Here is a 25,873-nt window from a genome sequence, read left to right as displayed (position 1 = left end):
TGCAAAGTTTGAATGATCTAATGATTGAGTGTTATAATTTTTTTCAAGCATATATGTTTATTTTTCAAAATCCAATATTTAGAACAGTCAGGACAAATATTAAATATAAAAACATAAAAATGTTTTAAATATTTGAGAAAAAAAATTAGTAAATTTAATCAAAAATAATTATTAGGATATTAGGTATACTTATTAATAGCCTCACATTATTTATTAATTTTTTTATTAAACAATAAATGGTGTACATGAAAAAAAAATTATAAATAGTATTATGTTAAAATATTAAATATTGTAATTATAGTTAGGTATGAATAATTAATAAACTAAATTTACATAATATGATATCAATGTTATGGAATATGAGTTTCTAGTTTTAAAAGATTACATTTCAAAATGTCATTAGGATTTAAATTGTTTACAACAAAATTAATATGACTTTTTATGAACTTTGCATCTTCAATATTACCCCGGCAGTATATGGCATTCAATAAAACTGTCCAAAGTTCATACGATGTGGGGTATAAATGAATTCCCTTTAAAACGTTTCGTAGGCATGTTTTCAATTCTCCTTCAAACAAGTTGCAAATGGTAGTCAGAACTAATGCATTTTTGAGTTCCCAAGTTTTATGACTGATAACTGTGGCGCATGTAAAAATATGAGAACCTAGTCCTCTTTTACGCTTGGACTCATTGGCTATATAGTAATTCAATAATATGAAACCCAAGTTAACCCATAGATGAGCGTTATCAGGATAAATATGAACACAACGGCTGATTAATTTCAATGATATATTTGGTTGACGGTTCAAGTAATAGAAATATGTTTCAAATCGAATAATATCTTTCAAAAATATAGGATCACTCTTATGTGATATCAATTCTTGTAAGATAGTTCTAGATAGACTACTTTTACGTGTTACAATACCCAGTGCAAATGTTGCCAACAGTGCCTGGATATTAGCCGTATTACTTTGTATACTCTTCAAGAACAATGTCGTGGCTTTATCATAGTCTTCATAATTACTAAAAGCTATTGCAGCCATAGCAAGAAAAGCAGTTGACACAATATTCAAATCAGATTTATTTTCAGTCAATGATTCATAAGTAGCATATGCTTCTTGATACTGACCAGTCTTATAAAGTGCTAATGCCATTCCAAACTTATCATATAAATTAATTGAGTTCATTTGTTGATATTTTATTATAGCTTCTTGATAACATTTTCCTTTAAGAAGACTAAAAGCCATGTTTCTTTGCATGTATATTTGTGTTTCAGGTGTACAATATTGTTCAGCATTTTCAGCAGCCTTGATAGCATTTTTATACATACCAGAGTATCTGTACAATATGGACAGTGCATTTTGTGCCCAATAATTCTTAGGATTTATAGATGTAAGCCAAACAAGTAAATCAATATTATGATGAATTTGATGAGTTGGTATCAATACTTCTGTATCAGCATTAATGTGTTTTATGTTTGCTTCAGTAAAATAACAAACACTCTCTTCATGAAATCCTAATGTAGTTGAATGATAAAACAAATCAGAAGATTTTATAGGATTTTCAAATCTAGTCAGTAAACTTTGCCCAACCCAACTATTTATAAGTGTTGGATCAATATGTTGACTCAATGTAAAAGCTTCCTGAGCAAGATTTACATCATTGTGAATCATACATTTAATGGCTAAGTTATTATAAGCAATTGCATTTATTTCAATTTCCAGAGACTTAACAAAACAATTATAACTCAAATGTTCATTTTTGATCTCGTCAATAGCCTCAATTATTCCCATAGTGTTCCAAAAGTCTTTGTTTTTTGGATCTAATGATAAACATTTTTTAATAGCTAGTTCTGCCTTGGATTTAAATTCTAATCGTTCGTTTTTATCAATATCTGTGTTCAATGCATTTTTCAAATAACATTTGGCTAAATCGTACCAAATATATTTTTGTGCAGGATTTAAAGGCAATTTTTTAGATGTTATATTTAATGCTTGTGAATAACATCTCCTAGAATAAGTATACAGCTGTAAGCCTTTCACTTCATAATTTTCTTGAGTCATGTTAAATATATTAGATGGTAAATAAATAAAAGATAATTTTTCGGGCATCGCTGTCATAAACAAACATAAATCTCCAAACAACTTCCAAAGTAGTGCATATCGGTTATCGATCAGTAATGCTTTGTACAAATATTCACAAGCATTTTTGCATAAATCATAACTCGCATGTACCTGACAAACAAAAATTGATTTGGCATGTTCTATAAACATTTTTGCTGTATCGAATAATGCAATAAAATCATTAGAATAAGAGTTGACAATTTTGTAAAATAATTGAATACTAGAATCCACTTGACCAATACGATATTCAATTTTAGCTATTTGTAATTTTGGATACAAAAGAGAAGGATCAATTTCTATACATTTAGAGTATGTAAGTTTTGCTCCAATGAGCGATTCTCGTCCTAAAAGAGCATCGCCTAGACATTCATAATAGTTTGCATTATTTGGATCATGTTTAGTAGCAATTTGAAAATTATCAACAGCATCTTCGTATTTGTTTAATTTTAAATAGTGAAGACCTAATCTTAAAGAAGCCCACTTCACATTTTTTGATGTTTTCAGATACTCCAACAATGCTTCTTGTTCTTTTGACTTTGATAATGTAAGGTATGCATCTGATAAAGCGAGACCATTTTCTTCATCATCAGGATTCAGGACCACAGATTTTTCATAGCAAGTCATGGCAACAGGTAAATGTTTTATTTCTCTGTAATAATGTCCTAACTTTGTAATTAAGTCACATCTATAGGGAGAAATCCGAGAAGCTTCCAAGTATAATTTTCCAGCTTCAGAAAATTGTCCTTGTTTCCATAATACATTACCAAATAGTAGCAATGCATCTGCATCAGCTGATAAATTACTAATATTTTTTAAAGAGTGTAAAGCATCATCTAATTGACCAAATTCAGTAAAATATAATGATTCCAAAAAGATAAAGCGATCATTTCTATCAGATTTATTTTGTAATGTGTTTAAATAGTTTTTTGCAGTCTTTTGATCATTTAGATTACAACTAGCTATAATAATGTATTCAATTATTTTATTGTTTAAATTATCGTTTAACATATCAATAGCTAACTGACGCCCTTGTACAGAACAGCACTGCCGAGAACAACAATAAGCTTCAATTTCCCACATAAGCATAGTCTGATAACAGGAAAATGTTGGTTTCAAAATTTTTTTTGCTTGTTGAACACATCGTATTACATCATCATAGCAATGAATATTTACCTGGATTTCTGTTAATAAAAACCATGATTGCCATGAACGACTGGTAACTTGAAGAACTTTTCGTAATAATTTACGACTTTCTTCAAATTCGTTTAATCTTCTCAAAGCAATACTTTTAGCTATTAATGAATTTGGATTTGTTGGTTGTGCTGATAATAATATTTCACATCTTTCCATAATTAATGAACTCATTTTGTCAATTAATTTTAGGATATTATCTTCAGGTTCAGTTATGGTCTTAATATAATTGCTGATAAATGATTCACAGTAAAAATTTATCGCAATAGCATTGTTATTATATATAGATAACATTTTTTCACATGTATCTACAAGTTGTTGCCTTTTTCCTTTAGACTTTAATACAGGAATAAGTTTGCAATAAATTTCAAATCTTTGATCAAAACTATCGTCTTCACACAATGCTAGATAAATATTTTCTAAATGTTCATCTATAGGAGAAGTATCTTCTGTGAATGGAAACTCTACTAAAACTCTACATATGGCCAAGTATTGTGGTGTTATTACTTCGTTTTTAATTTTTGGTAAGACTGTTGATACAAAAATTTCTAAATCCAGCTTTGATTTATAATTTTTCCAAAGTTCAATACATTTTTTAGCACGTGTCTTACATTTGGTCTCATCAGTTTCTAAACATAATAAATTAGCATACGTATAGAATAACTGTTGAGAAACTGTAAGCTTATCACATTTTTCGTAATATTGCTCAATGCCTTGCCAGGCAAATAAATTATTAGGAGAAATATCAATGACTTTTTGGAACTGTTCAATAGATTCATCTTTTTTAGATGGCATTTCTAGGAGACTAGCGCCATAAAGAATCAAACCAGAAATATTTTGTGGATCGGTCTTTAAAATAGTTTTGCACAGTTTTGCTGCATCAGAAAAGTTTTTTCTCATAAATTCTTCTTTTGCAAGTTTCAACTGTTGTTTAATGTTGGTCTTATCCATCTTGTTAATAGATATGTTTAAATTTTGTATTATCTAAAAACACATATAGCACAAGTCAAAAAAGAATACAAGCCTTAAAAAGATTTACTAAAACTGTTATTGATCTTATAATAAACAATAAAATTATAAAATCAATGCTTTTGTAAATTAAGGAAAATTTTAAACTTAATCAACCTCATGAAGTAGATACTATTTATATTTCATTAAATTAAAAATGTGAATAATATCTGTATTCAGTTTGTTTTAATTATATTAATTTTAAACATATGTTTTTACATTTTAAATAATAGAGTAAATTATAAGACTAATATTCACACTTCAAATTTAATGATTATATAATTATATCTTTTAAGTCTAAAGTTTTATCTAAAAAAATTAATTTTGATTTGTTGCATGACAAATAAAGATAAAATAGTCAGTAATTAAATTAAATCTAGTTTATTAATTTTCAATACCTACCTACTTTATACTTTGAGTAATATATTAACTATAAAATCCTTTTTCTTTAGTAAAAAATTGTTAACAACACTGATTTACTATAACTTTTAAATTATAGTGGTCAATTCATTCAAAACTGTATTGAACGTGAATATACTTTTATTTTTAAAAAGATTCATCAATTTTAAAATAATAAAATTTAATATGCTCCTATTCTTGTTTATATTTTAGTATAAATACATAAGATGAATAAGATATATTAGTATTAATTATAGCATATAGGAATACATTTTTACTCACTAAATTTAGTCAAACAAGTAGGACATCAGGACGAGAGAGTATATAATTACAATATTTACTATGGTATTTTTCACTGCTATACATTCAAATGTCAAAAACCTGCAAAATGTAAAATGTTATTGACAGTGAAACGATCATTGATTACAAATGTATTCACCAGTACCAGTGCCCAGCCAGTCACTTAAGTTAGCAGAAGATTAAATCACATTCTACATCAATGTTACTAATTTTCACATTGATCAAAGTCAATTTTAAATAAAAACAACTAAGATATAAATATTAAATTGTAAATTGAATATAAATTTCAGTTAAATAATTATTAATTTTATGATTAAATAGTAAATATCGTTTCTAACGATCAATGAATTTTATTGACAATGATAAATGATATAAAAATCGCGGTTCTACTATGTTAATTTTTTTTTAAGGTTCAATCCGTATTCCGTGGTTTATTTTATCTGTGATTAAAATTAATATTACCAACTTATCATTTTTTATCTTAAAACGAGACGTTATCTTTGATTATGACCGCCACAATCAGAATCTTACTCTATGGCGGGACTCATAGGGGAGGCTGGTACAGATTTCGGGAGATCGGTTAGTTTAAGACAGATTAATTAGAATATTTAGAATGTTCAGATCATTGGGCATTGCATTGAACTACATAATATATTATCGATTTTTTTTTTCAAATATCTACCTAATAATGATTAATGTGTAAGCTCAGGCCGAATATTTGTAATATTATTGAGAACATTTAGTGTTATTCAGTGAACACCACGAGCAGGAAATACTCATTATCTTAAAAAAATAATTTATTTTAATTTTAATATAATACATAGTAAGACATTTGTTAGGTTTATAAATGTAAAAATGTAGCAAAAATATTTCAGTATTAAATTTTATTTGAATATTTATTACAAAAATATAAGTAAAATCACAGATACATTTTTAATTATTTTCAGATTAAATTATATCGTGGTTATTATAGTTTATTGGTCAAAATTATCGGGCTGAGTTTATAATCTAACTATTTTAATACCTAAAATATTATAATTTTATATACTTAACAGTTTTCCAAATATTTTGAAAATATTTTTTTCTTATTTATAAGCCTTTGAAGTTTTCCATTTATTAGTTTTTTTTTTTTTATAAATGTTACTGAGTACAATTCTTGAAAATTTAATACAAGGTTCCTCAGTTTTTCATATTATACTAATTAAAAACATTTGAAAATACAATCACAAATATTTTTTAAAAGTGATTCAATTAAAAATTATGATCATATTTGTGTAATTTTGTAGTTAAGTCTTTCAATCTATAAAAAAAACAGTACATAGAAGTCAAATTAATTTTGTATGTGTGTGTATTTTGTTAAATTTAATTACTGTAAAGGTATTTGTATTTTCCATCTAATGTGTATATGATAATTTTCTGTACATGGTACTTTTCAAAATATTTCAACTTAGTTATTTAATAATTACCTGAAATTCATATGAGATCTCATGTAAATTGTTCATACAGATATCAGATATGTAACACAATACAATAACTTAACGTTAATTGTGGACAAAAAATGTAAAGTTGGGATTATTTTCTAAAACCGTATATAACGTTGAAAAAATGTACAACACATAATATAACAATATCTTTTAATAATTCAATTGTTCTAAGAATAACATAATACCAATTTAGTCAACAATATATTTAAAAAAGAAAAACTATACATATTATACCAAATGCAATTATTGAATTATTTGATATAAAGTATAATTATATTTACATTATTTACTTTTTAATAAATTCTTTAAATTTTATCTTATTTTATAATTATATTTTAGAACTGCCATAAAAAACACTATTTCAATAGATAATTAAAATTTTAAACGGATGGTAAAAAACTTTACAATTTAATGAAAATTCAAAAATATATTTGAACAACACTAATGTATTAAAATAGATACATTTTATTCAATAAATGGGTATAATTTGTCTTTACATTCAAAAATAATAAAAATTCTACATTGCTAAAATATTAAGATAATATACTGAAATTAAAATAAGGTCTTAAATTTAATAATGTATCAAATTATAATACTTAAACACAAGATTAAGACTATTTATTTAATTACTCAGCCTTTAAATTAATTTTATGCCTAAAATAATAATTTGATTTTAAAGATATACTTGTGGTAATTATAATTTTATTAAGTTACATTTTAACATAAATTGTCCTACATAATAGGAAGTGGGTTCAATTTAATGGTAATAATTTTTTATATACTTAAAAAATATTATTTTATCATATGTAGGCCAACATTTTTATTGAAAACGTGAAATGAGAAGGATATTCTATATAATATTTAACAGTAGATTTCATATACTTTAAAAAGCAACCAATAAGGTGATTAAGGAATGTTGTTCCTCTTGTCAATCTTATATTCATTAATATATTTAATAGGTGTTCTATACAACTTGAAAAATAAGAATAAAATTAATTCAATATTATAGGAAACAGATGACTTAGTTTAATAACATAAACGATTGTTTAAGATCTCATAACATATCCTATTCCTTAATTTAGGCATATCTTCCTGTACAAAATTCAATTCTGCATCACGAGATAGGTACTCTGCATTGACACAAGTAAACACTCCACAATCATAACCATTTTTTTGTGTTGGACAATCTTCAGCATCCATTATTTTCCATCCGCTGCAGTCGAATTTCTCATTCTTTTTGTTCTCATACTCTTGTTTTAGATAGTCAAAAATGATATTTAAACATTGAGGATTTTTACCTTTTAAACTATCATAATATTTTACAGTTTTTTCAATAAAGTTTACACATACGAGACACCAATGGTTCCCCAAGTGAATAGGACTGAACATTTTTTTACATGCAAATATATCTTTTTTCCTTGACCACCGCCGAACAGATTGATATCCTTGTGATCTATAAAAAAATGAATATATAAGTAAAAATACAAGTTAAACATTAATTAAATTATAAATTTTACAACTTACGATAATTTAGAATAAAAAAATGTATCAAACGTGTGTATGTTAATTGGATCACGATCAACTATCATACCTAAATAATGATTTATAACTTCATCATTTAACCAAGCAGTAGGTAAATATATAGTTTTTAAATCCATTTTTTTAATATTTTTCCCTTTAACAATATATTCATTTAATGGTCCAGACATTTGAAGTGCAATAGATTCAGATATTTCTTTAGAATAACCAGGAAAAATTTCATTTTTCTTTTGAGGTTCTATTTTATTTAATTCTTTTTTCAAAATCTCTAGTTTTTCTTGGAAAATATCCTCGGGTGATTTTTGCTGAATTATTGTAGCAGAATTTAGAATTGCAGCTGCTTGTTTCTCTTTAAATTTTCTTAATATACGTTCATAAAACAATTCATGCTTGATAATTCTATTCTTGTGAAGACTTAATTCTGGAATGTCTAAATTTTCTTTACCAGATGTTTGAGATAATTTGGATTGATTTAAAATATTTTCTTTATGAATACTTATTGGCGATTTAGAACTAGAAACTGACATAGTGTTGGTGGTTTCTGGTTTTGGCGTAACATAATGTTTTAAAACCATTGCAAATGATTTATCTACGTTAGAATTAGTTGATGTATCATTAATTTTTAATGCAGAAAATCCGCCTTCCATATTGAAACTCAATTTTTTTGTTCCTATAAATTATAATTTTATTAATTATTAATTATTATAAAATATAAAATAAATATAAAATATTTTTTTACCTTTGATTGAAGCTGCAATTGAAGATCTATCTTCTAGTATAGCCTTGGTACTAGCACTTCTAACCATTTCTGTACTTCGGTTAGTCTTAAGTTGTGGACTTGATAAGCTATATGATCGAATAATTTTAATTTTGTTATCTTCATCATTATTTTCAGTTAAATCCATTGTCCTAACTGGTGACATAGTTCTTCTTGGATGCTGTCTGCCCTCAATAAGCATAACAGGTGGACTGGCTCTGAGTGGTACAGTGGATGGACCGGGTTCAGTAATTTCCACCTCTTCAGTTTCAGATAGGGACTCATCGCTGATTTCAACAATTTCTACAAGGCTGTCATCCATGCGCACTCTTTTATTATTTAAAACTTCACATTCTTCATGTTTACGTTTAGTTGGTCCTCTAGGTCCAGAAAGTCCAGCCTTGTCAGTAAACCATCTTTTTATATTTCTTAATGAATTGAAGAAACCCATAACACAAGTGTAACATAAAGGATAATTTGAAATGAATATTACATAGACAGTAAAGTTATAATTGCTGAAAAAAATAAAATAAAATTAGTTTAGTTGTTTTTAAAAATGTATGTATAAATTAATTAATTGATACAATTGGAATAGGTGTAAAAGTTCACGAAATGTATGTGTTTGAATTGAAATTAAAATTATCCATTGGAAAATTTCTATAAAATTGTTTTGAAAAATTAAAGAACTGTTGTCAGTTAACTTATATGATAATAAAATAAATAAAACTAAACTAAGTAATATATTCTCTAAAATACAAAAATTGCTTTTAGATATCAAACTAATAAATATAATATTTTTTGAACGATAAAATAATTAAATTATATAGTAAATACAAGTAATTAAAAAAACATGGAGTGCTTAATAAATTGTAAATATTATAATTAATATTACATTTTAGTTAAAGAAAAAATTTAAATCAGTAAATTCTAGTTTGGTAAACAAATACATTGATAAGTAGGACAACATACATATTTAGTTAGAATGTTTTTGGTTTTAACATTAACTATATTAATTATATAGTGGCCAGATATAAAATATGAAAATACAGGACTAAGATAAGGATAAATAAATATATTTTTTTACTATTTATTAGTTTTAATAATATAAATTAATATAACATTTTTCTAATGAATGAACATGTTTTAAAATTGGCTTATTTTCCAGCAGAAAATCACAAAACTCAGAACTATTCTAATTCTCAATCTTTTGCAACCAACATGGCTTTAACATAATATTTTTGAAAAACGGGACAATAGGACAGACTTGAAATACAGTACTTTTCCATATAATACGGGTAGCCTGGCCACCCTTATTATGTACAAATAGAAATTTACCATATTATAATTATATTGTTATTGTTAAATTATTTTTTACTGATTTATAACATAAATAGCTGGTGAACTATAAATAATTATAACATCAATTCGTACAACAAATTTCTGTGGATCAATTCATGCAAAGATAACATGCATACAAATATTTATTATTTAATTGATAAACTCCAAGGAATCCAATCTAATACATACTATCAAAAAAGAGAACGTATTAAGAGAACAAATGACGAAGTACAAGAATAATAAAATTAGTAGTAAGACTTTATTAAGCTTGTATCATAAAAATAATAATTTTATTTACATTATTTATTATTAATTTACTGCATTAAAAATTTAAGACAGGAATGAGTTTATCTAATAATAATTAAATGGGATTCAATTAACCAAATCCGCTAAATGTGGGGGGGGGGGGTCAACAACTAAATATTTACATATCCAATAACATCTACACAAATAATTATGGCAATCGTTTCTCTAAACAGAAACTTACATCTTATCAAGTCCTGAACGATATAGATATTAGATAAAACTATACAGGAATACTACTAAAACTATTCAACGTTTTTGAAATCGATGAATTAAAGACATACAATGTAGCGATCATATAGAAACATGATTTTTGTAACTGATAACAAGTGGCCAAACTTAGCAAAACATTAAATCAAAATTCATGATACTTAAATAAAAATTAAATAAGTATAAAACGTGTAGTTAAATACTCACTTTTATACAGGTCGGCGGCTTTAGTAATATCTAAAATGCAATGTGATTATGATGAAAAATGTTGAATAGAAGGCTATGTAGATCCGAGTCAAGGAATTGCTATTTATAAATTCGCCAACATATCATAGAATAATTGGCAATAAATAAACAAATTAATAATTAAATAATTCAAACTGTAACTATACACACAGAAGAACGAAATTAACCCGTAACCGTAATGAGTAAAAGACACTACAGAGCATCAAGCATTTAACACTCATCTTACATCGTGATTCAAACTATCAAATCGTGGGTTTGTATTGCACGGAAAATAAACATTGAAGGAATCAGTGTAGCCAACAATATGCACGTCTACTTGCGATAACGACATCATGATTTAATGATAATCATTGATAAGAATTTTAATTTCAATCACACATTTTTATTTTCATTTTTTTAATATTTAATTCTTTATTTTTGATTGTTGAATGCTTATGTAGTATTAACATTGAGTTTTAGTATTTTCTTCAAAGATTAAAAGTATGTAAGAATTCAGATTTATAAAATAAAACATTTTATAAATCTGTGGTAAATCTTTGAAAAAACTTTTCATCAATAAAAATAAGATTAAAATTATTTGTATAAGTTGTATGTATATATATTTAAATTACAGTATGTCTTTTTCGGTAACATGTTTGCTAAAAAAACAAAATCGATTACTAACGGCAATGAGTATACGGCACAGAAGTCAACGTAGAAATTTGGGGAAACCTCCTGGTATTGCAAAAACATTAGAAGAGAGAATGGAAGGTATGTTACTATACTTGTACTATAACGGCACATAATCAATTGTTAAAATATCTTTGTATTTAGAAATGAACTTCAAAGATCCAAAAATTCACTTTAAAGTTGACATTGGATTACCATCACCTCAGAGAGACAAAAAAACTGAAACAGCCAAGAGAATCGAGTTTATAAAAAAACTAAAATGCAATGCTGAACTTGAGAAATTAGCAAGAAACAATGAATGTATGTAATTCCTGGTACATAAAAAATATTTTAGTAATACAGTGGACGCCGCTTATAAGACTCACTTTGGAACTAGCACAAAGTGAGTCTTATAACCGAATAAATGTTATAGGCAGTGGGAAAAAAAAAATTTAATTACATATTTATTTCATTTTATTTTATGATATATTTTGCTTTAATTTTAATTTACTTTAATACATATAATATTACATATTACATATCTATTATTGAATAAATTTAAAAATTCTAATAAAAAAATTTAAATTATAATACATATTCATATTATAAAAATCGATTTTGTTGAAAATTGAAATCTTACAAAAATTCTAGTTTTACCTTAATTTTTTTTTTCGTTTTTCTTAATTAAATAAAAGTTGTTAGAAATTCTTTACTTTTAACTTTCCTATAATTCTAACTAGATCCACTGACCATTACTACTAACAATCATCCCCCATTTCCTAAATCAATGCATTTTTACTGCCAATAAAGGTGATAACAGAAATCTAAAATAATTTCACCTCTACAGTTTTAAAATAGCATATTTTTGATTCATTATAATTTTGAAACAATTTCTATGATAAGCCACACAAATTAAAAATTTACAAATTATTATAAAAAATTTTAATATTTCATTTGAAAATTAACCTGGTATTTATGATTTACAATTAAATTTAGTACCAGTATCAATGGATGAAATATCTAATGATTGGTCAAAAACAAATGCTCCATTACATATAAAAAAAGTAGCAGAGTACTATGGTATATTTGAACATTTATATGGAGATGCTTATTTTACACCTTACATTCAAATGGATATTAGTTATGAATACAACTCAAAAAAAGTACCTGTTTACAGAGGAAATATTATCAAACCTATAGAGGTATTTATTGTATTTTAAATTTTTTTCAAATATGGTATAATAAATTAGTTGTAATAGGCTCTTAATAGTCCGGAAGTAAATTTTGAAGCCCCTGAAAATACACTATGGACATTAATGCTTACTAATCCAGATGGACATTTACATAAAGAAAATTCTGAATACATCCATTGGCTAGTGTATGCATTTTACATAAGTTTTGTTATAATTTAAAATATCAGTTATTCTTGTAGTTTTTAAATATTATTTTTTTTAGAGGAAATATACCAGGTGGAGATGTTAACAAAGGTGAAACTGTGTTTAATTATTTACAACCATTTCCAGCAAAAGGTACAGGATACCAAAGAATGATTTTTATTCTTTACAAGCAATCCACAGAAATAAATTTTTCTTCAATTAAATCAGTTAATGAAAAGTAAGTTTTTAAATGATAATCAACCATAATACTAGGTTCAGTGTTATACTATCTTATTAAAAAAACTTAGTATGTATTTTGTATTTGTTTGATGCTAGAATATATTCTATTCCATCTAAAATGTACAATAATTTGTAATACTATTAATAATAGTTATTTATGTATTAAAACAGATAAATTCTTATAATAATTTATTTTTAGAGTAGATTTGGCTAAAAGAACATTTAGCACTTTTGATTTTTATCGTTCTTATGAAGACATTATAACACCAGCCGGATTAGCATTTTATCAAACTGATTGGGACAATTCATTAACAAAGTTTTATCATGATCAATTATCAATGAAAGAACCAATTTATGAATATGATTTTCCATCTCCATATATTAAACCACAAAAATGGTTCCCTCTCAAAGAACCATTCAATTTGTAAGTTTATAATAATATAATAGTTTTAAATATTTTAATAAAATAAAATTATAGATACATGGATAAGTATCGTGATGAAAAACAAATAGCTAAAGAATTTTTAATAAGAAAACTAAGAAAAACACATCCATTCCAAAAGCCTGAACCACCTCTTAAGTATCCAAATGCAGTGCCATTTAAGAAAACTACTCCATCTTGGTTAAAACTAGAGATGAAAAAAGAACGTTTAAGATGGGGACGTGTGAATGATTACTAAATTTTCAATAAATTAATGATTTACTTAGTTTAAATATTTACATATTTGTTCATTATAAGAAAAAAGGTTTTGAAATAAATACTTTTATTTATTTTACCAAATTGTATTACATTTCCTCTTTACTAAGATTTTAACTATTGGTTTCAATTTTGTTGTAAAAATATCAGCAAAATGCATTCACTTAATCATTTTATTTTTGTTTTTGAGTAATATTAAGAGTAAAATTACACATAAATCTATAGAGGATAATTTTTATGAAGGTACATATATCTGTTTGTCTAAATATTGATTAAAAGCTATTTAATAGCCATGTGAATTATTATTTTTTTAAGTCAAACCTTTGAAGAAAGAAGATATTATCCTGTATAATTCTTGTATAGGTTGTTTTCAATCAAAAATTAGTAATTATACAAAACCATTTTACACGAATCTTTTTATCTGTTACGTGTAGGTCCAAGAAAGAAAACAAATGTACTCGTCTCACATTCTTATAATGAGATTGCAAATATTGATTTTCTGTCTTTTACGATTGTGCGTGCAAAATAGAAACTTAGGTACATTATAATTCCAACACATTTTTATGACTAACAATTATAAATTATTTCTGTATATAACATAATCTTATGATTGATTAAAATTTAGCGAAAAAAAATCATAGTATACTTTTGATTTATAAATTGAATAACTTATTTATACACAAACTAAATTATTAAACACAAATATTTATATACAGATACATTTTATTAGTTATTTTAATAATCACCTTATATATACATGTATTGCAAAATAATAAAAATAAAATAGAAAAGCAATATTTATTAATTATTTGTAACATAATATTATATTAGCATGGATGTAATATACAAAACATTTTAAATTTAACAAATGCAACTTAATGAATAGTCAGAGATTTAGTTACAGCTAACAATGTGTGAAATGTAGTCCATCACTCACATAGCCATAATTATAATATATAAAAATAAAACCTTAAGAGTAAAAAAATATATATTTTATAATTAAAAAAATGTATATAAACTACTATTAAATGTTAGTGGGAAGTAAAAAGTAAAGGAATTCCTGTCTTTCAGTTTAAATAAATACATTTTATGAACAATTATTTTCAACTGTATTTGCATTAATAAACATCATTTTATCCACTAGTTCTTGATTTATTTGCGATCTTTTTATGTAATACAGAGTTTGCAACTCTAGTGGTAACTTACTGGATGATCCACTAAGAGCATACACAAAGTGTTTTCTAGCAAGCCTTATTAGATTTTGGCATTTTGATGACATTCGTGACCACCACATAAGTGGACACTCTTCAAGACAAGGAGTTCGCTCAGATTCATACTGAGCAATTTCTAAATTAAGCCTATCTTCAAGTGACATATTATGTTTATTAACAGTAGGAGAACTTTTTACATTAGCAACACTTCCAAGTAAAAATCCAATACCTAAACAACCATAATTAACATTAATTGCAAACATATTCAGTTGATTTTTATTTTTATATAATATATTCATTTTTAATATATAATTTATATATTAATACTCAAGCACAAACCTGAAATTCTAGGTTTTTTAGGCACATCTGAGTCTACTTCCGTAGCATTTGATTTAGTATCATAAGGCACAGAGCCTTCAGTTTCAACCATTTTGACTAGTTCTTGTTTTATTGTTGGAAGATGTTCTTCGCCTTCAGTCATAGGAAAATCTTTGAATCTTGGATCTAATAATGTTGCTATGTGTAAAAAGGTTTGAACGTCAATATTATTATACCTAAAAATTTATATAAATAATGAGTAGATAATTAAATAGTATTATTAATGTATCACATTCTTACTTCCAGTGAAGTTCATTGGCAAATGTGTTTTTTAAACTGGCAGCAAGATTTGAATCATTGGGTTTTACTTTCAAATGATAGCTTGTTAACTGATTAATTAAAGGTTTCAATAATGATATCAATGGTATTTTTTCTTCGCTTAGAGTAGTAACAGTAACTTTTAAAGGCTCAAGAGTTGTGACAACATCTTCAATAACTGACCAATCTTTATCAGTTAACAACTCATGTGGAAAAAATCCAATATCCAGTGTGTTGCATAAAGTTTTTATGGTATCTTTCCGTTGAACAAAACGTTCTAAATAGTGATAAGTCGTTGTCCAAATTTGTGGATATTCTCTACTAAGAAATGAATTATATACTTGAACAACATTATCCTGAACTGTAACAGATGTTAAAGCATTATGGTGATGTAGTTTAGCAGAAACTGTTCTACATTTTGTTAAAACATTTAATACTTCTTCTGTTTCAAAGCAACTTTTTGTACATAAATTCTAAAAAAAAAAATATATATATAATAATAATTTAATTATTCTTAATTTAAGTTTTAAATTTTACACACTTGTAATTCATAAATTAGGCAAGGTATCAGAACGAAACCTTGAGTTCTTAATGCTGCATCTAAATTATTAATTGTAAATGCTTTGATGACAGTTTTTACTTGATCAATATTAATGTTCCAATTTATAAATAATGAACCCAAGATTCCACACCATTCATTAGCGGTTCTGTTAGGATTACATAAAATTGTGGCTAGTTGTTTAATACACAGACCTTCTTTGTCCAACTGCATATTTTAAATAATAACAAATTAGATTATTTTTAAGTTATAACTCTCATAAATAAAATTACCTGTTGGAAAAATACACTTATTGTAATATAAACATTTAAGCTAGAACAATTCCATTCTTCTATACCCAATGCAAAAGTGCTACAACTATTTGCTATGCTACTAAGAACAGCGGATCTGGTAGTTTCATAAATTCTTGGTATTATGTACTGTTCCAATTTATATTTTCCAGGAATTTCACACGGAGACCTTAATGTAGCAATAAGACGTTGGAAACCTTTACCTTCTACAATATCTGGTAAATGAAGATCAGTTATAACAAATTCAGTAATCGCATCCGATACAAGTTTATTGATCACATCATTTGACTAAAAAACCCAAAGAATTAATTAGACAAGGAAAAAATAATTTACAATAATTAATTTCATATCAAAGAAAGATTAATAATAATAATAATAATAAAAAATTCTTACTGAATTATCAATATCTTGAAAAATAACAGACATCTGAGGAGTTTGTTCTTGAATATTAGCAACATTTTCCCCAACAAACTGTTCATTAATTTCTCCTTGTATATATACATCTTGTTGTTTTATCCTGCAGTTTGACCTGTTTACATCCACTTGGCCTTCAGATGTAGCTAATAACATTAATTCATTTTTGCCGTGCCTTTTTTTTGGACTTCCAAGATCTTTAGAGGACCCCATTTCCAGTACCATTAATTCAGTTTTATGTCTGCTCTGCAAGTGTACTCTCAAGTTGGTAGTATTACTTTTATAAGCAAACTGCTTTTTACAAAGTATGCATATAATTCGATCTTGAGTAAGTATACTACCATTGTCAGACGCTGGAAACCCAAAATACTTCCAATAAGGACTATGCATACGCTTTGGTACAACTAATTTTTGATAACTGACAGTTTCGATGTTTGAACGGTCTGGCTGTATTTTAGTGTAAGGACGTTTGCTTTTTTTTTTTTTGCCATCTGTAATATCAATCAACGTATTTAAAAACTAAAAGAAATTATTAAATAAATTATTATTTGTTATAAAACAATTTCTATTATTTTTTTAATATTTTTTAGACAATACGTTTTCTACGAATTTCAAATAAATCCACAGCTTACTGTTTGGTGTCCCAGACGAAGTTTGTGATGTGGATTGCAAAAATGGGTTTAATTCAATTGATATTTTATTACCTCGATTCATAATGTATTTATACTTGAAATTTGCCTCCAAAATTCGGATATTTCACAAATGTTGACTATCGATAATGCGATAATTATATTGCTTTTATCGAAATCAATTTTCGGATAGCACAACAAAAGAAGAAATAAACTCCATACAGAAAATCAAAACTTGAGTAAAAAAACATCGATCGATGTTCCAAGTTTGTTTGTGAGATATCGTTTCCAAACTCCTAAAACGGGTGGTGCTCCAGTGTAGCCATATATCGATTATAAATAGTAGTACCCAGAGGCATAAAAATAGCAATAAATAGAAGTTCTGATAACAAGAATACAAGATTAGTTTAGTATTAGTAATTTAAACGGACAAATCATAGAGTAATAAATTACTCAATGGGACAGATCCACGGTCTTAGAAGCATGATTAAAGATATAAGGTATATCTTTAATCATGCTTAGAAGTGAGATATATCTTAATCCGTGATAATTCAGTCTAGTAAGTTGTATATAGTATATAAAATATGATCCAAACTACCAGACCTGTCGGTTACATACACAATACACAAATAATAGATTTAATAGACTATAGAGTACTCTGAGTACGTAATAAGTAATATTACTCTATGTATCTATGGATTTATACCACTCAGTGGTGTAGATATGATTTTATTCTGGGGGGGATATATAATTTATCGGATTGATATAAAGTAAGAGGCGAAGCCCTCCACACACCCCTCACAGGTCTTTTATTTATTTAAACATGATTCTATACACAGTTAAATTTTACATAAAAATTTAATTATTATAAATTCTATGATTTATTAAATAAGATTCAATTTCCTAGGATTTTAGCTAATTCGTTTATTATGTCAATTGTATCATAGATATAATTTAAGAGCCAAGGTAAAGACATAGTGCCATTGTGGATTATATCCGTGATTATATTATTTATATTGATTATAACATAATATGGTACCTAGGTCCTAGGTAATTGTATAATTAAATAATCTTATATATAATATATCTATATCGAGTATAACTAGACAAAAATAGTCTTTCAGACTTAGTTTTAGAAATAGTCATTAAAAGTTAAAATACATATTAAAACTAGTAACTACCGGTTCACCAGTCGTACAAATCACAAAACTAACAATATTTCCAGAGGTCCGTAGGACCATGAATTTTACGACTGGTAGGTAACAGGTAAGCCGGTAGTTTGACTGTCTGTAACGACTGTACCTCACCAAAAAATTTAAAATCAAAAACTAGACATTATTAAGTAATGTATATATATATATTGATTTTCAGCTATTTTTCACACATTTTCAATTTTTGTTAATATCGAAAATTCAATTTTTCAAAGTTTTTGTATAAAAACTTTACAATTAAGTATGATACATGGGCGTCCCCGGACGTTTTTCTAGGGAGGGGGGAATTAATTTAAAAATATATAAATTTAAAAAATAAATGAATAGTTTTTTATACATTTTATACTTACATTTTATTTATAGTATATTATTATGTTTATTCTAGGGGGCTTGTGTCCGTCTTGTACTCTTGTCTCTTTGGGAACGCCCATATGATAAGTAACTTTTGAGTTTTCCAATCGATTAAGTAGGTATTATAAAAACCACACATTTTGAAAAAAATTTATTTAAAAACGCACGGGCTTTGTTTTTTGTATTACCTATTATTTTATCTATTTGGGTATTAGCAATTTTATTTTTTATATTATAAATCATACAACCACAATATAATCGAGTCTTATATTCCAAACAAATACCAGTCTATACGTGGTGTAGATACCGGGTTAGTGGTCACTACAACGAAAATACGGTCTATATAGTGTATACTATGTAGATATAAGCTACACCGCTCTTCTAATTACTTAGGTATTAATTATTAATAATAAGTTTACTAATAAGAACTACTAAATATTGAAATAAATTAAATAGAAATAAAAATACTAAATTCTTGTTTTTATAATTTATTAACAATTATCATATCAAATAGAAGAAGCCAATATTGTGCAACCCATATGGCCATATACTTGATACTATATGTATTATTGTTGTAAACAGTGACAAAAATATATATTTATTGTTTTCTTTATCACATTTTCGAAAAAGTAATTACTAACTACCAATTTTTTTTTATATAATTTATTATCATATGTACTCCATCTATATTATTTCTAAGGCTAATAACTTATCAGCATTAGGTTAGATCATGGCCAGACTACCCTGACCATAGACCTTATATTATAATATGATCTAAGCCATAAGGTTTCGCTTATGGTCATGACTTTTGTCGTCGGTCGAGTGTACGTGTGAGGCGTGACTGCGTGAGCTATATATAGAGTAAAATATAACTCTATATAAATACAAGTGTCTATAATTATGGTGTCAGACAAGGGCGGCTTTTAACTTGGGGGGGCATAGGGACCATGCCCCCCAAGACATATTACTCTTTATTTTGTCAAATATTTTCATTGATTTAATTATGTATAATTTGTATAATATTAATGTAAAACAAACATTGGCTCCTCCTAGGCAAAGAACTAAAGCCGCCCCCTGCTGTCAGACAACTCAGTTTCCCGTCCTACCTCTCTCGTGAACTGGTAAGATGGGAGAGTTGAATGACTCGAATGAGTCCAGCTGTGTATGTCGCAAAGTTTGATTGAAAAGAGTAACTGTGAAATGCTGCAATGTTTGTACTTGTACTTTATACGGAGTTTCATTATAGATTCCACCAAATCGTTTTATACTTTTAGATCATATACTATATTACTATATTATATGATTTAAGTTTATACCAGAGGATAAGAGATAAGCCAGATAAGGTATATCGATTCCACCATAGAGTAAAAGTGATCTTCCCGAATAAAAATTATAGTTTGATATTGATATAATGAATACATCGAGAACATAGTAAACATAAGTACCTTAATTTTCAAAGTTGGTGCAGAAAAATTTAAGAAATCGGATTAATAGAAGAGTATTATATAAATAAAAACTATGAATTCGGAATCGGGTTGCAGAAATTGGGTACCTACTGGTCTGTTATAGCCCCGCGATCCATAAAACGATAAAACAATAAATAAATTTTATAAATACCTATATAAAATAATGAGTTTATTTATTGATACTAAACTAATAATTCGATGATAGATATATTGATATAATATAAAAAAAAAATTAAAATTAAAAAATGGAATAATAATACTTTTAAAACAATGATAAATTTAAAAATATATAAAAATGTTTAAAATGTTAAAAATTATGGTTTCTGTGATTCCCAAAATTCTGCTATATTTTTTAGATGGTATCAATCGGATCACTATTGTTTAGTTTTGATCGTCACATAAATTCCGCCATGTAAGAGACTAAAAAATTTCTATCAGTACCTCTACGTTTTTTGTTGCCCCCCTTGACGGAACCCCACATTCTCTCGACATTTTGTGAGTGGGCTCCTGAGTTAGGGTCCACGAAATTATACCTATGATTAACTTGATTATGCTGAAATTCATGTTGTATCAAATTAGCATAAGCTTTCAAACTGTCAGAAAAAATTGTAAAACCATGTCCAATATATTGGTTAATGATAGGTATCAATGTAAGATGTAACTTCTGATCTATTTGGCACACTAACTATGAAATATTCCTAAGTTTTACGGCATATACCACCAAACACCCATTGTTGAGGTAATATATGCCCTGCATTATTTTTCCGGCGTACGAAAATACTTTCATCTATTTCAATTATTAAATTTGGACCACCTACTTAAACGTCTTGAATTTTGATTGTTGTTGCTCTCCATCGCTAAACACAAACTTCTCGTAAGTAGTTGTTCCAATCGACTACCGCATTTTTTCCAATACCCAATTCACGTTTGCAATATGTCACTGAAGTAAGTTAATGAGCCCAAGAATATATAAAATAGGTATACTATACTATTTATCAGTAATCTCGATAGATCCGTTCAGCCAACTATTTACTCTAATATACCTTTCTCTTTATGACAATCCCTTCGTTGACATCGCCATCTTAACCCTTTTATAAACATTTTGTGGCTATTTTCACATGTATTATTTTTTTTTCATTAATACTTTTGGACTGGAGAAATTGAATTCCGGTATTTACATCGGGCACTTGGGTTAACAAATCTTTAAAATTCATTTTAACGATAATATATATTATATGAAAATACAAATACGTACTGTGATGTTTGATCGGTATATCGGGTTATTATAGGTATAATTGATTATTACTTATTAGGTAGGTACCTAAAAGTAATGATACGTATTATCCATCGAATCGGTATATTGGTTATTATTCGAATTATTAATATTATAAATATTTTTATACATTTTTTAATTTATCATTGTTTTAAAAGTATTATTATTCTATTTTTCAATTTTAATTTTTTTAATATTATATCAAATTATATTGATATTAATATAATATCAATATATTATATACCCATCATCGAATTATTAGATTAATATCAATAAATAAACTCATTATTTTATATTTATACGATGTATTTATTGTTATATGGATGGCGGGGCTATACCAGTACCAAAAATTGTTTGGGCTTGTTTTTCTATTAGTTCTGAGCGAACAACAAGCAGTGCAAATCTTTTCAAATGACATACTCAAATATGTATTTATTTATACATATAAAAATAATACGGCGAGTCGGCGACCGATAAAACAGCCAATCCAAATCGCTCGTGGTATTTTATTTGCGATCGTCAAAAAATAAACGTCGGTTTCGGAGACGTTTCAACAAAATATTGTAAAAGTAAAAAAAAAATTATTATTATAAATATTCGTATGAAAAAGGGATCTTGGGACACAATTTGTTTGCTGCAGAGCTATTAACAATTAAATGTCTTTATAATTTTAAATTACAAACATAGGTTAACGATAATAGTTACAAATCACATAATATTATTAATAATTAATTTATAAATAAATTATAAATATTTATTATGATTGCCAAAATGTTAGTGTTGTCAATTCATATATAGTATAGCTAAATACAGTTAACATTTTTAAAACAACTCGGGTAAGTTTACAAATTTCTTTTAGGTGATCAAATGTTGACTCAATATTGCATTAAAATTAAGTGCTTGGTGCTATTCCTTGAAACATAATATAATTTTAGTGTAAAGTTTATCAATAGATGGTTAATGCTTATTATATTGTTCTATATAAATTAATATTCTGTTGTAAATATTTGTATATATATTAACAATTTTATAAGTCGTTAATTCTTAAAAACTAATTTATAAAAGTAAAATGTATATACAATTTCAGTTAACATGGTGCAGTAAGCATATTGTTTTAAAATTCGAAATTTTTGGAGTCAATGATTCTAATCGCCGAGGCAGTAGCTACCAATAAATAAAAAAATTAAATCACGAAGTACTAGCATATAGGTACTCGATAATACGATAATGATTATCATACTAGCGTAGCTGGAGTTCAATCTAGGGGAGGAGGCTATTTGAAAATTGTTATACACCACAAAATATCTTGAGGAATTAGGAAAAATATATTTATAGTCCCCTCAGCTACGCCGCTGGAAACAATATGTATTTTTGTACATGAACAATAATTGTATTATTGTAAAAAAAGAACATTGCTCAAATAGAACATTTTTTACTATTTTTTAACATTGGGCTCATATGAGTAGTGGCTTAAACGGAATGTATTGAATGTCAGAACATATTATATTTATCGTATCACAATAATGAGTTATGAGTAAGACAAAAGCATAATATATTAGTGCACGTACTATATAAAGACGCCAATGGCATGCTCAGATTTTTTGAATAGTTGGGAGGAGTTAATACCCTTTAACATAAAATATTTCTTTACTTTTCACAGACCTGTATAGCGATGGGGTGAAGAGAGGATTGTAACCTAAAAATTAGTCCAAAAGAGGGTGGATATAAACCCCTTAACCCGCCTTCACCGTGAGAATACCACTGAAGGCTGTGTAAATCGAGAACGACAACGTATATATTCGTACACACATGCAGCTACGTGCTACGCAAAGACGATGGTATTCGTGTACCGCCGTTTATTTTATGCCTAGACGAATGGGTTTCGACAACATAAGCAAGGACTGATATCGGACTTCGTCCGCGGCAATATTATATAATAATTCACTCTTAGCACGAGACGTCCCACTCGAAGGCCTGTAGTTATTCACACCTCACACCCATAGCTAAATACCTACTTTAAATCTAAAAATTAGTTAAATACTTTAACGACCGGTATGTATGTAATGGCAATGCAAATAAAATACCATTCATACCAAGATGAATAGTGAATCGTCGGGCAACTATACATTTTACGCATCAAAACGATATATGGTTTTGACTGTTTTGAGTGTACCAAAATACACTCGTCACTCAATTAACACTAACTAATTTATAATTATATATATCATTTATTTTTCAATACTTAAGAAACTTTTAAATGATTATAATCTTCTAACAAAAATGAACAATATTATTAGATATTGACCCAAGACCTAACATTCTTTTTTAAAAGACTTTCAACTAAAAATATTCATTCAGCTATAGGACTTAAGTACTATTACGGTATAGTTACTCCAGTTATACAGTGTCAAGTTAAATCAGCTGCAGATAGTATGTTGAAACATTTCGATTAGACATTATAATATTTTATCAATGTATCATAGTGTATTGCTCTACCCTCTACGGCGTAGAGTCTACGCAATCAAATTTTAATTTGTCTGTACAATGCGTCGGACAAGCCTAGACGCAAAGTGATGCAATACACATAATGTATGATCATTTTAGCTTTAAATACAGGCGTTATTAGCTATAGATAGTTACTAAACAATATCAATAATAATTTTATTAATCATTCATTACCATGGCCACTAGATGACAGTTTTAAAAAATAACCAACTAATTTTATGTCTTTTTAAGAGAGTAGAGTAGAGGGTATTTATTAGACTTGTGTAGCATATTGGCACTAGCAGAAGAAGATTGGTGGTTAGCGCTCCTGACAATCTTGGAAAAAAGCGCATTTTTACCAATTAAAAAAATTGACAAATGTACGCGTTAATAACAATAATTAATAGAACACCGATGGAACAATTTGGCATTTACGATTTACATACATAATTTCATTTTTAAATCTACACGTAGTGTATTAGTGTGTATAAACAAAACAAAATCATATACATTTAAAAATGTATAATGAAAAAAATGTCGTTTTGAAGATAGAATAAAAATACTACTTTCGTAGTCATCACTTTTGTACCTCACACTCCTAGCCCACAAACAATTGCATCCAATTTCAGACGCGAAACCAGTAACCCATAACATTTTTACCAGGATTTTAATAAAAAATCTGATAAATAGGTAGGTATTCAAAAAGTTTTAACCCATTTTACCTCCCTAAACTTAAATACAATGTGGGGACCACCAACTATCCGAAAAAACTATACACAAAGTATAAAAAAAAATATCCATACATTTCTCTTAGGATAACATTTTTAGTTTTTAGTTTACGTGTTACACTATGATTAAACCTAAAAATTGATTTTTCTCTGGAAAATATTTAAGTTCAAATAAAAGTACAATTAATAATAACAATTTTGACATTGCAGGGGTGGCATCAATTTAATTGTTAGTAAAAACAATTTTCCATAAGTATAGCTATTTAAATTTATAAAATAATATAATTTAGGAAATTTGATTTTAGAAATTTAAACGCATGGTTTTTCTGTACACTGGAACTAGGACTAATAACTGAGTGACACACAATTAAGAGGACACTACTGAGTTCTTCAAAACGTACAATTTTTTATGATAAGCATTTGAAAAATGAAGAAAACACATGAGAGTATAGTGCATCTTAACTACTTAAGAGATTTCTAGTTGTATTAATATATTGAGTTGCACATAATATGACTTATGATAACCCAATAATAATTTATTACTATGAACAATTAAACTTTCAAGTTTTAGAAGGAAGTAACCTCATTTACTTTAATATATAAAAAGTTAGCTTAATCGTCCACATCATCAATTTTGAAATCTGAATCAGTTCAAGTAGAAATAACCAAAATATTGAAAAAAAAAACTGCACACTTAAATTTTATTACTAGTTAACCACTACAATGTTTTTTATACCAACAGGAGTAGTAGTTTTGGCTAAC

General features: G+C 26.9%; 4 protein-coding genes across 7 annotated transcripts; 1 reads left to right on the top strand and 3 right to left on the bottom strand.

Annotated features, from left to right (window-relative positions):
• Nucleotides 1-206: 206 nt before the first annotated feature.
• Nucleotides 207-5,435, bottom strand: LOC132920236 (superkiller complex protein 3). Of its 2 annotated transcripts, none has more exons than XM_060982473.1 (3): nt 5,161-5,435; nt 5,004-5,102; nt 207-4,298 (listed from the first exon to the last, which is right to left on the bottom strand). In XM_060982473.1, exon 3 carries the CDS (start codon nt 4,263-4,265, stop codon nt 351-353), a length of 3,915 nt encoding a protein of 1,304 aa, XP_060838456.1. In that variant the 5' UTR covers nt 4,266-4,298; nt 5,004-5,102; nt 5,161-5,435; the 3' UTR covers nt 207-350. The 2 variants fall into 2 exon arrangements, with proteins under 2 accessions (XP_060838456.1, XP_060838457.1); XM_060982474.1 differs by having other exon boundaries at nt 5,167-5,435.
• Nucleotides 5,436-6,638: 1,203 nt separating this feature from the next.
• LOC132921439 (sentrin-specific protease 1-like) lies at nt 6,639-11,140 on the bottom strand. The gene is made up of 4 exons (XM_060984476.1): nt 10,860-11,140; nt 8,784-9,316; nt 8,030-8,714; nt 6,639-7,958 (listed from the first exon to the last, which is right to left on the bottom strand). Exons 2-4 carry the CDS (start codon nt 9,250-9,252, stop codon nt 7,532-7,534), a joined length of 1,581 nt encoding a protein of 526 aa, XP_060840459.1. The 5' UTR covers nt 9,253-9,316; nt 10,860-11,140; the 3' UTR covers nt 6,639-7,531.
• Nucleotides 11,141-11,293: 153 nt separating this feature from the next.
• LOC132921440 (large ribosomal subunit protein mL38) lies at nt 11,294-13,943 on the top strand. 2 transcript variants are annotated; one of them, XM_060984478.1, is made up of 8 exons: nt 11,294-11,378; nt 11,512-11,648; nt 11,712-11,867; nt 12,543-12,748; nt 12,806-12,924; nt 13,002-13,160; nt 13,362-13,586; nt 13,641-13,943. In XM_060984478.1, the coding sequence occupies exons 2-8, from the start codon at nt 11,513-11,515 to the stop codon at nt 13,840-13,842; spliced, it is 1,203 nt and encodes a 400-aa protein (XP_060840461.1). In that variant the 5' UTR covers nt 11,294-11,378; nt 11,512; the 3' UTR covers nt 13,843-13,943. The 2 variants fall into 2 exon arrangements, with proteins under 2 accessions (XP_060840461.1, XP_060840460.1); XM_060984477.1 differs by lacking the exon at nt 11,294-11,378 and having other exon boundaries at nt 11,386-11,648.
• A 619-nt stretch (nt 13,944-14,562) lies between these two features.
• Nucleotides 14,563-17,881, bottom strand: LOC132921437 (E3 SUMO-protein ligase ZBED1). Of its 2 annotated transcripts, none has more exons than XM_060984470.1 (7): nt 17,602-17,881; nt 16,949-17,460; nt 16,538-16,843; nt 16,248-16,472; nt 15,689-16,179; nt 15,410-15,624; nt 14,563-15,299 (listed from the first exon to the last, which is right to left on the bottom strand). In XM_060984470.1, the coding sequence occupies exons 1-7, from the start codon at nt 17,681-17,683 to the stop codon at nt 14,947-14,949; spliced, it is 2,184 nt and encodes a 727-aa protein (XP_060840453.1). In that variant the 5' UTR covers nt 17,684-17,881; the 3' UTR covers nt 14,563-14,946. The 2 variants fall into 2 exon arrangements, with proteins under 2 accessions (XP_060840453.1, XP_060840454.1); XM_060984471.1 differs by having other exon boundaries at nt 17,674-17,881.
• Nucleotides 17,882-25,873: the final 7,992 nt, after the last annotated feature.

This window comes from Rhopalosiphum padi, chromosome 2 (assembly GCF_020882245.1).
Source record: "Rhopalosiphum padi isolate XX-2018 chromosome 2, ASM2088224v1, whole genome shotgun sequence".
NCBI lineage: Eukaryota > Metazoa > Arthropoda > Insecta > Hemiptera > Aphididae > Rhopalosiphum > Rhopalosiphum padi.
This window is presented reverse-complemented; position numbering and strand designations above follow the sequence as displayed.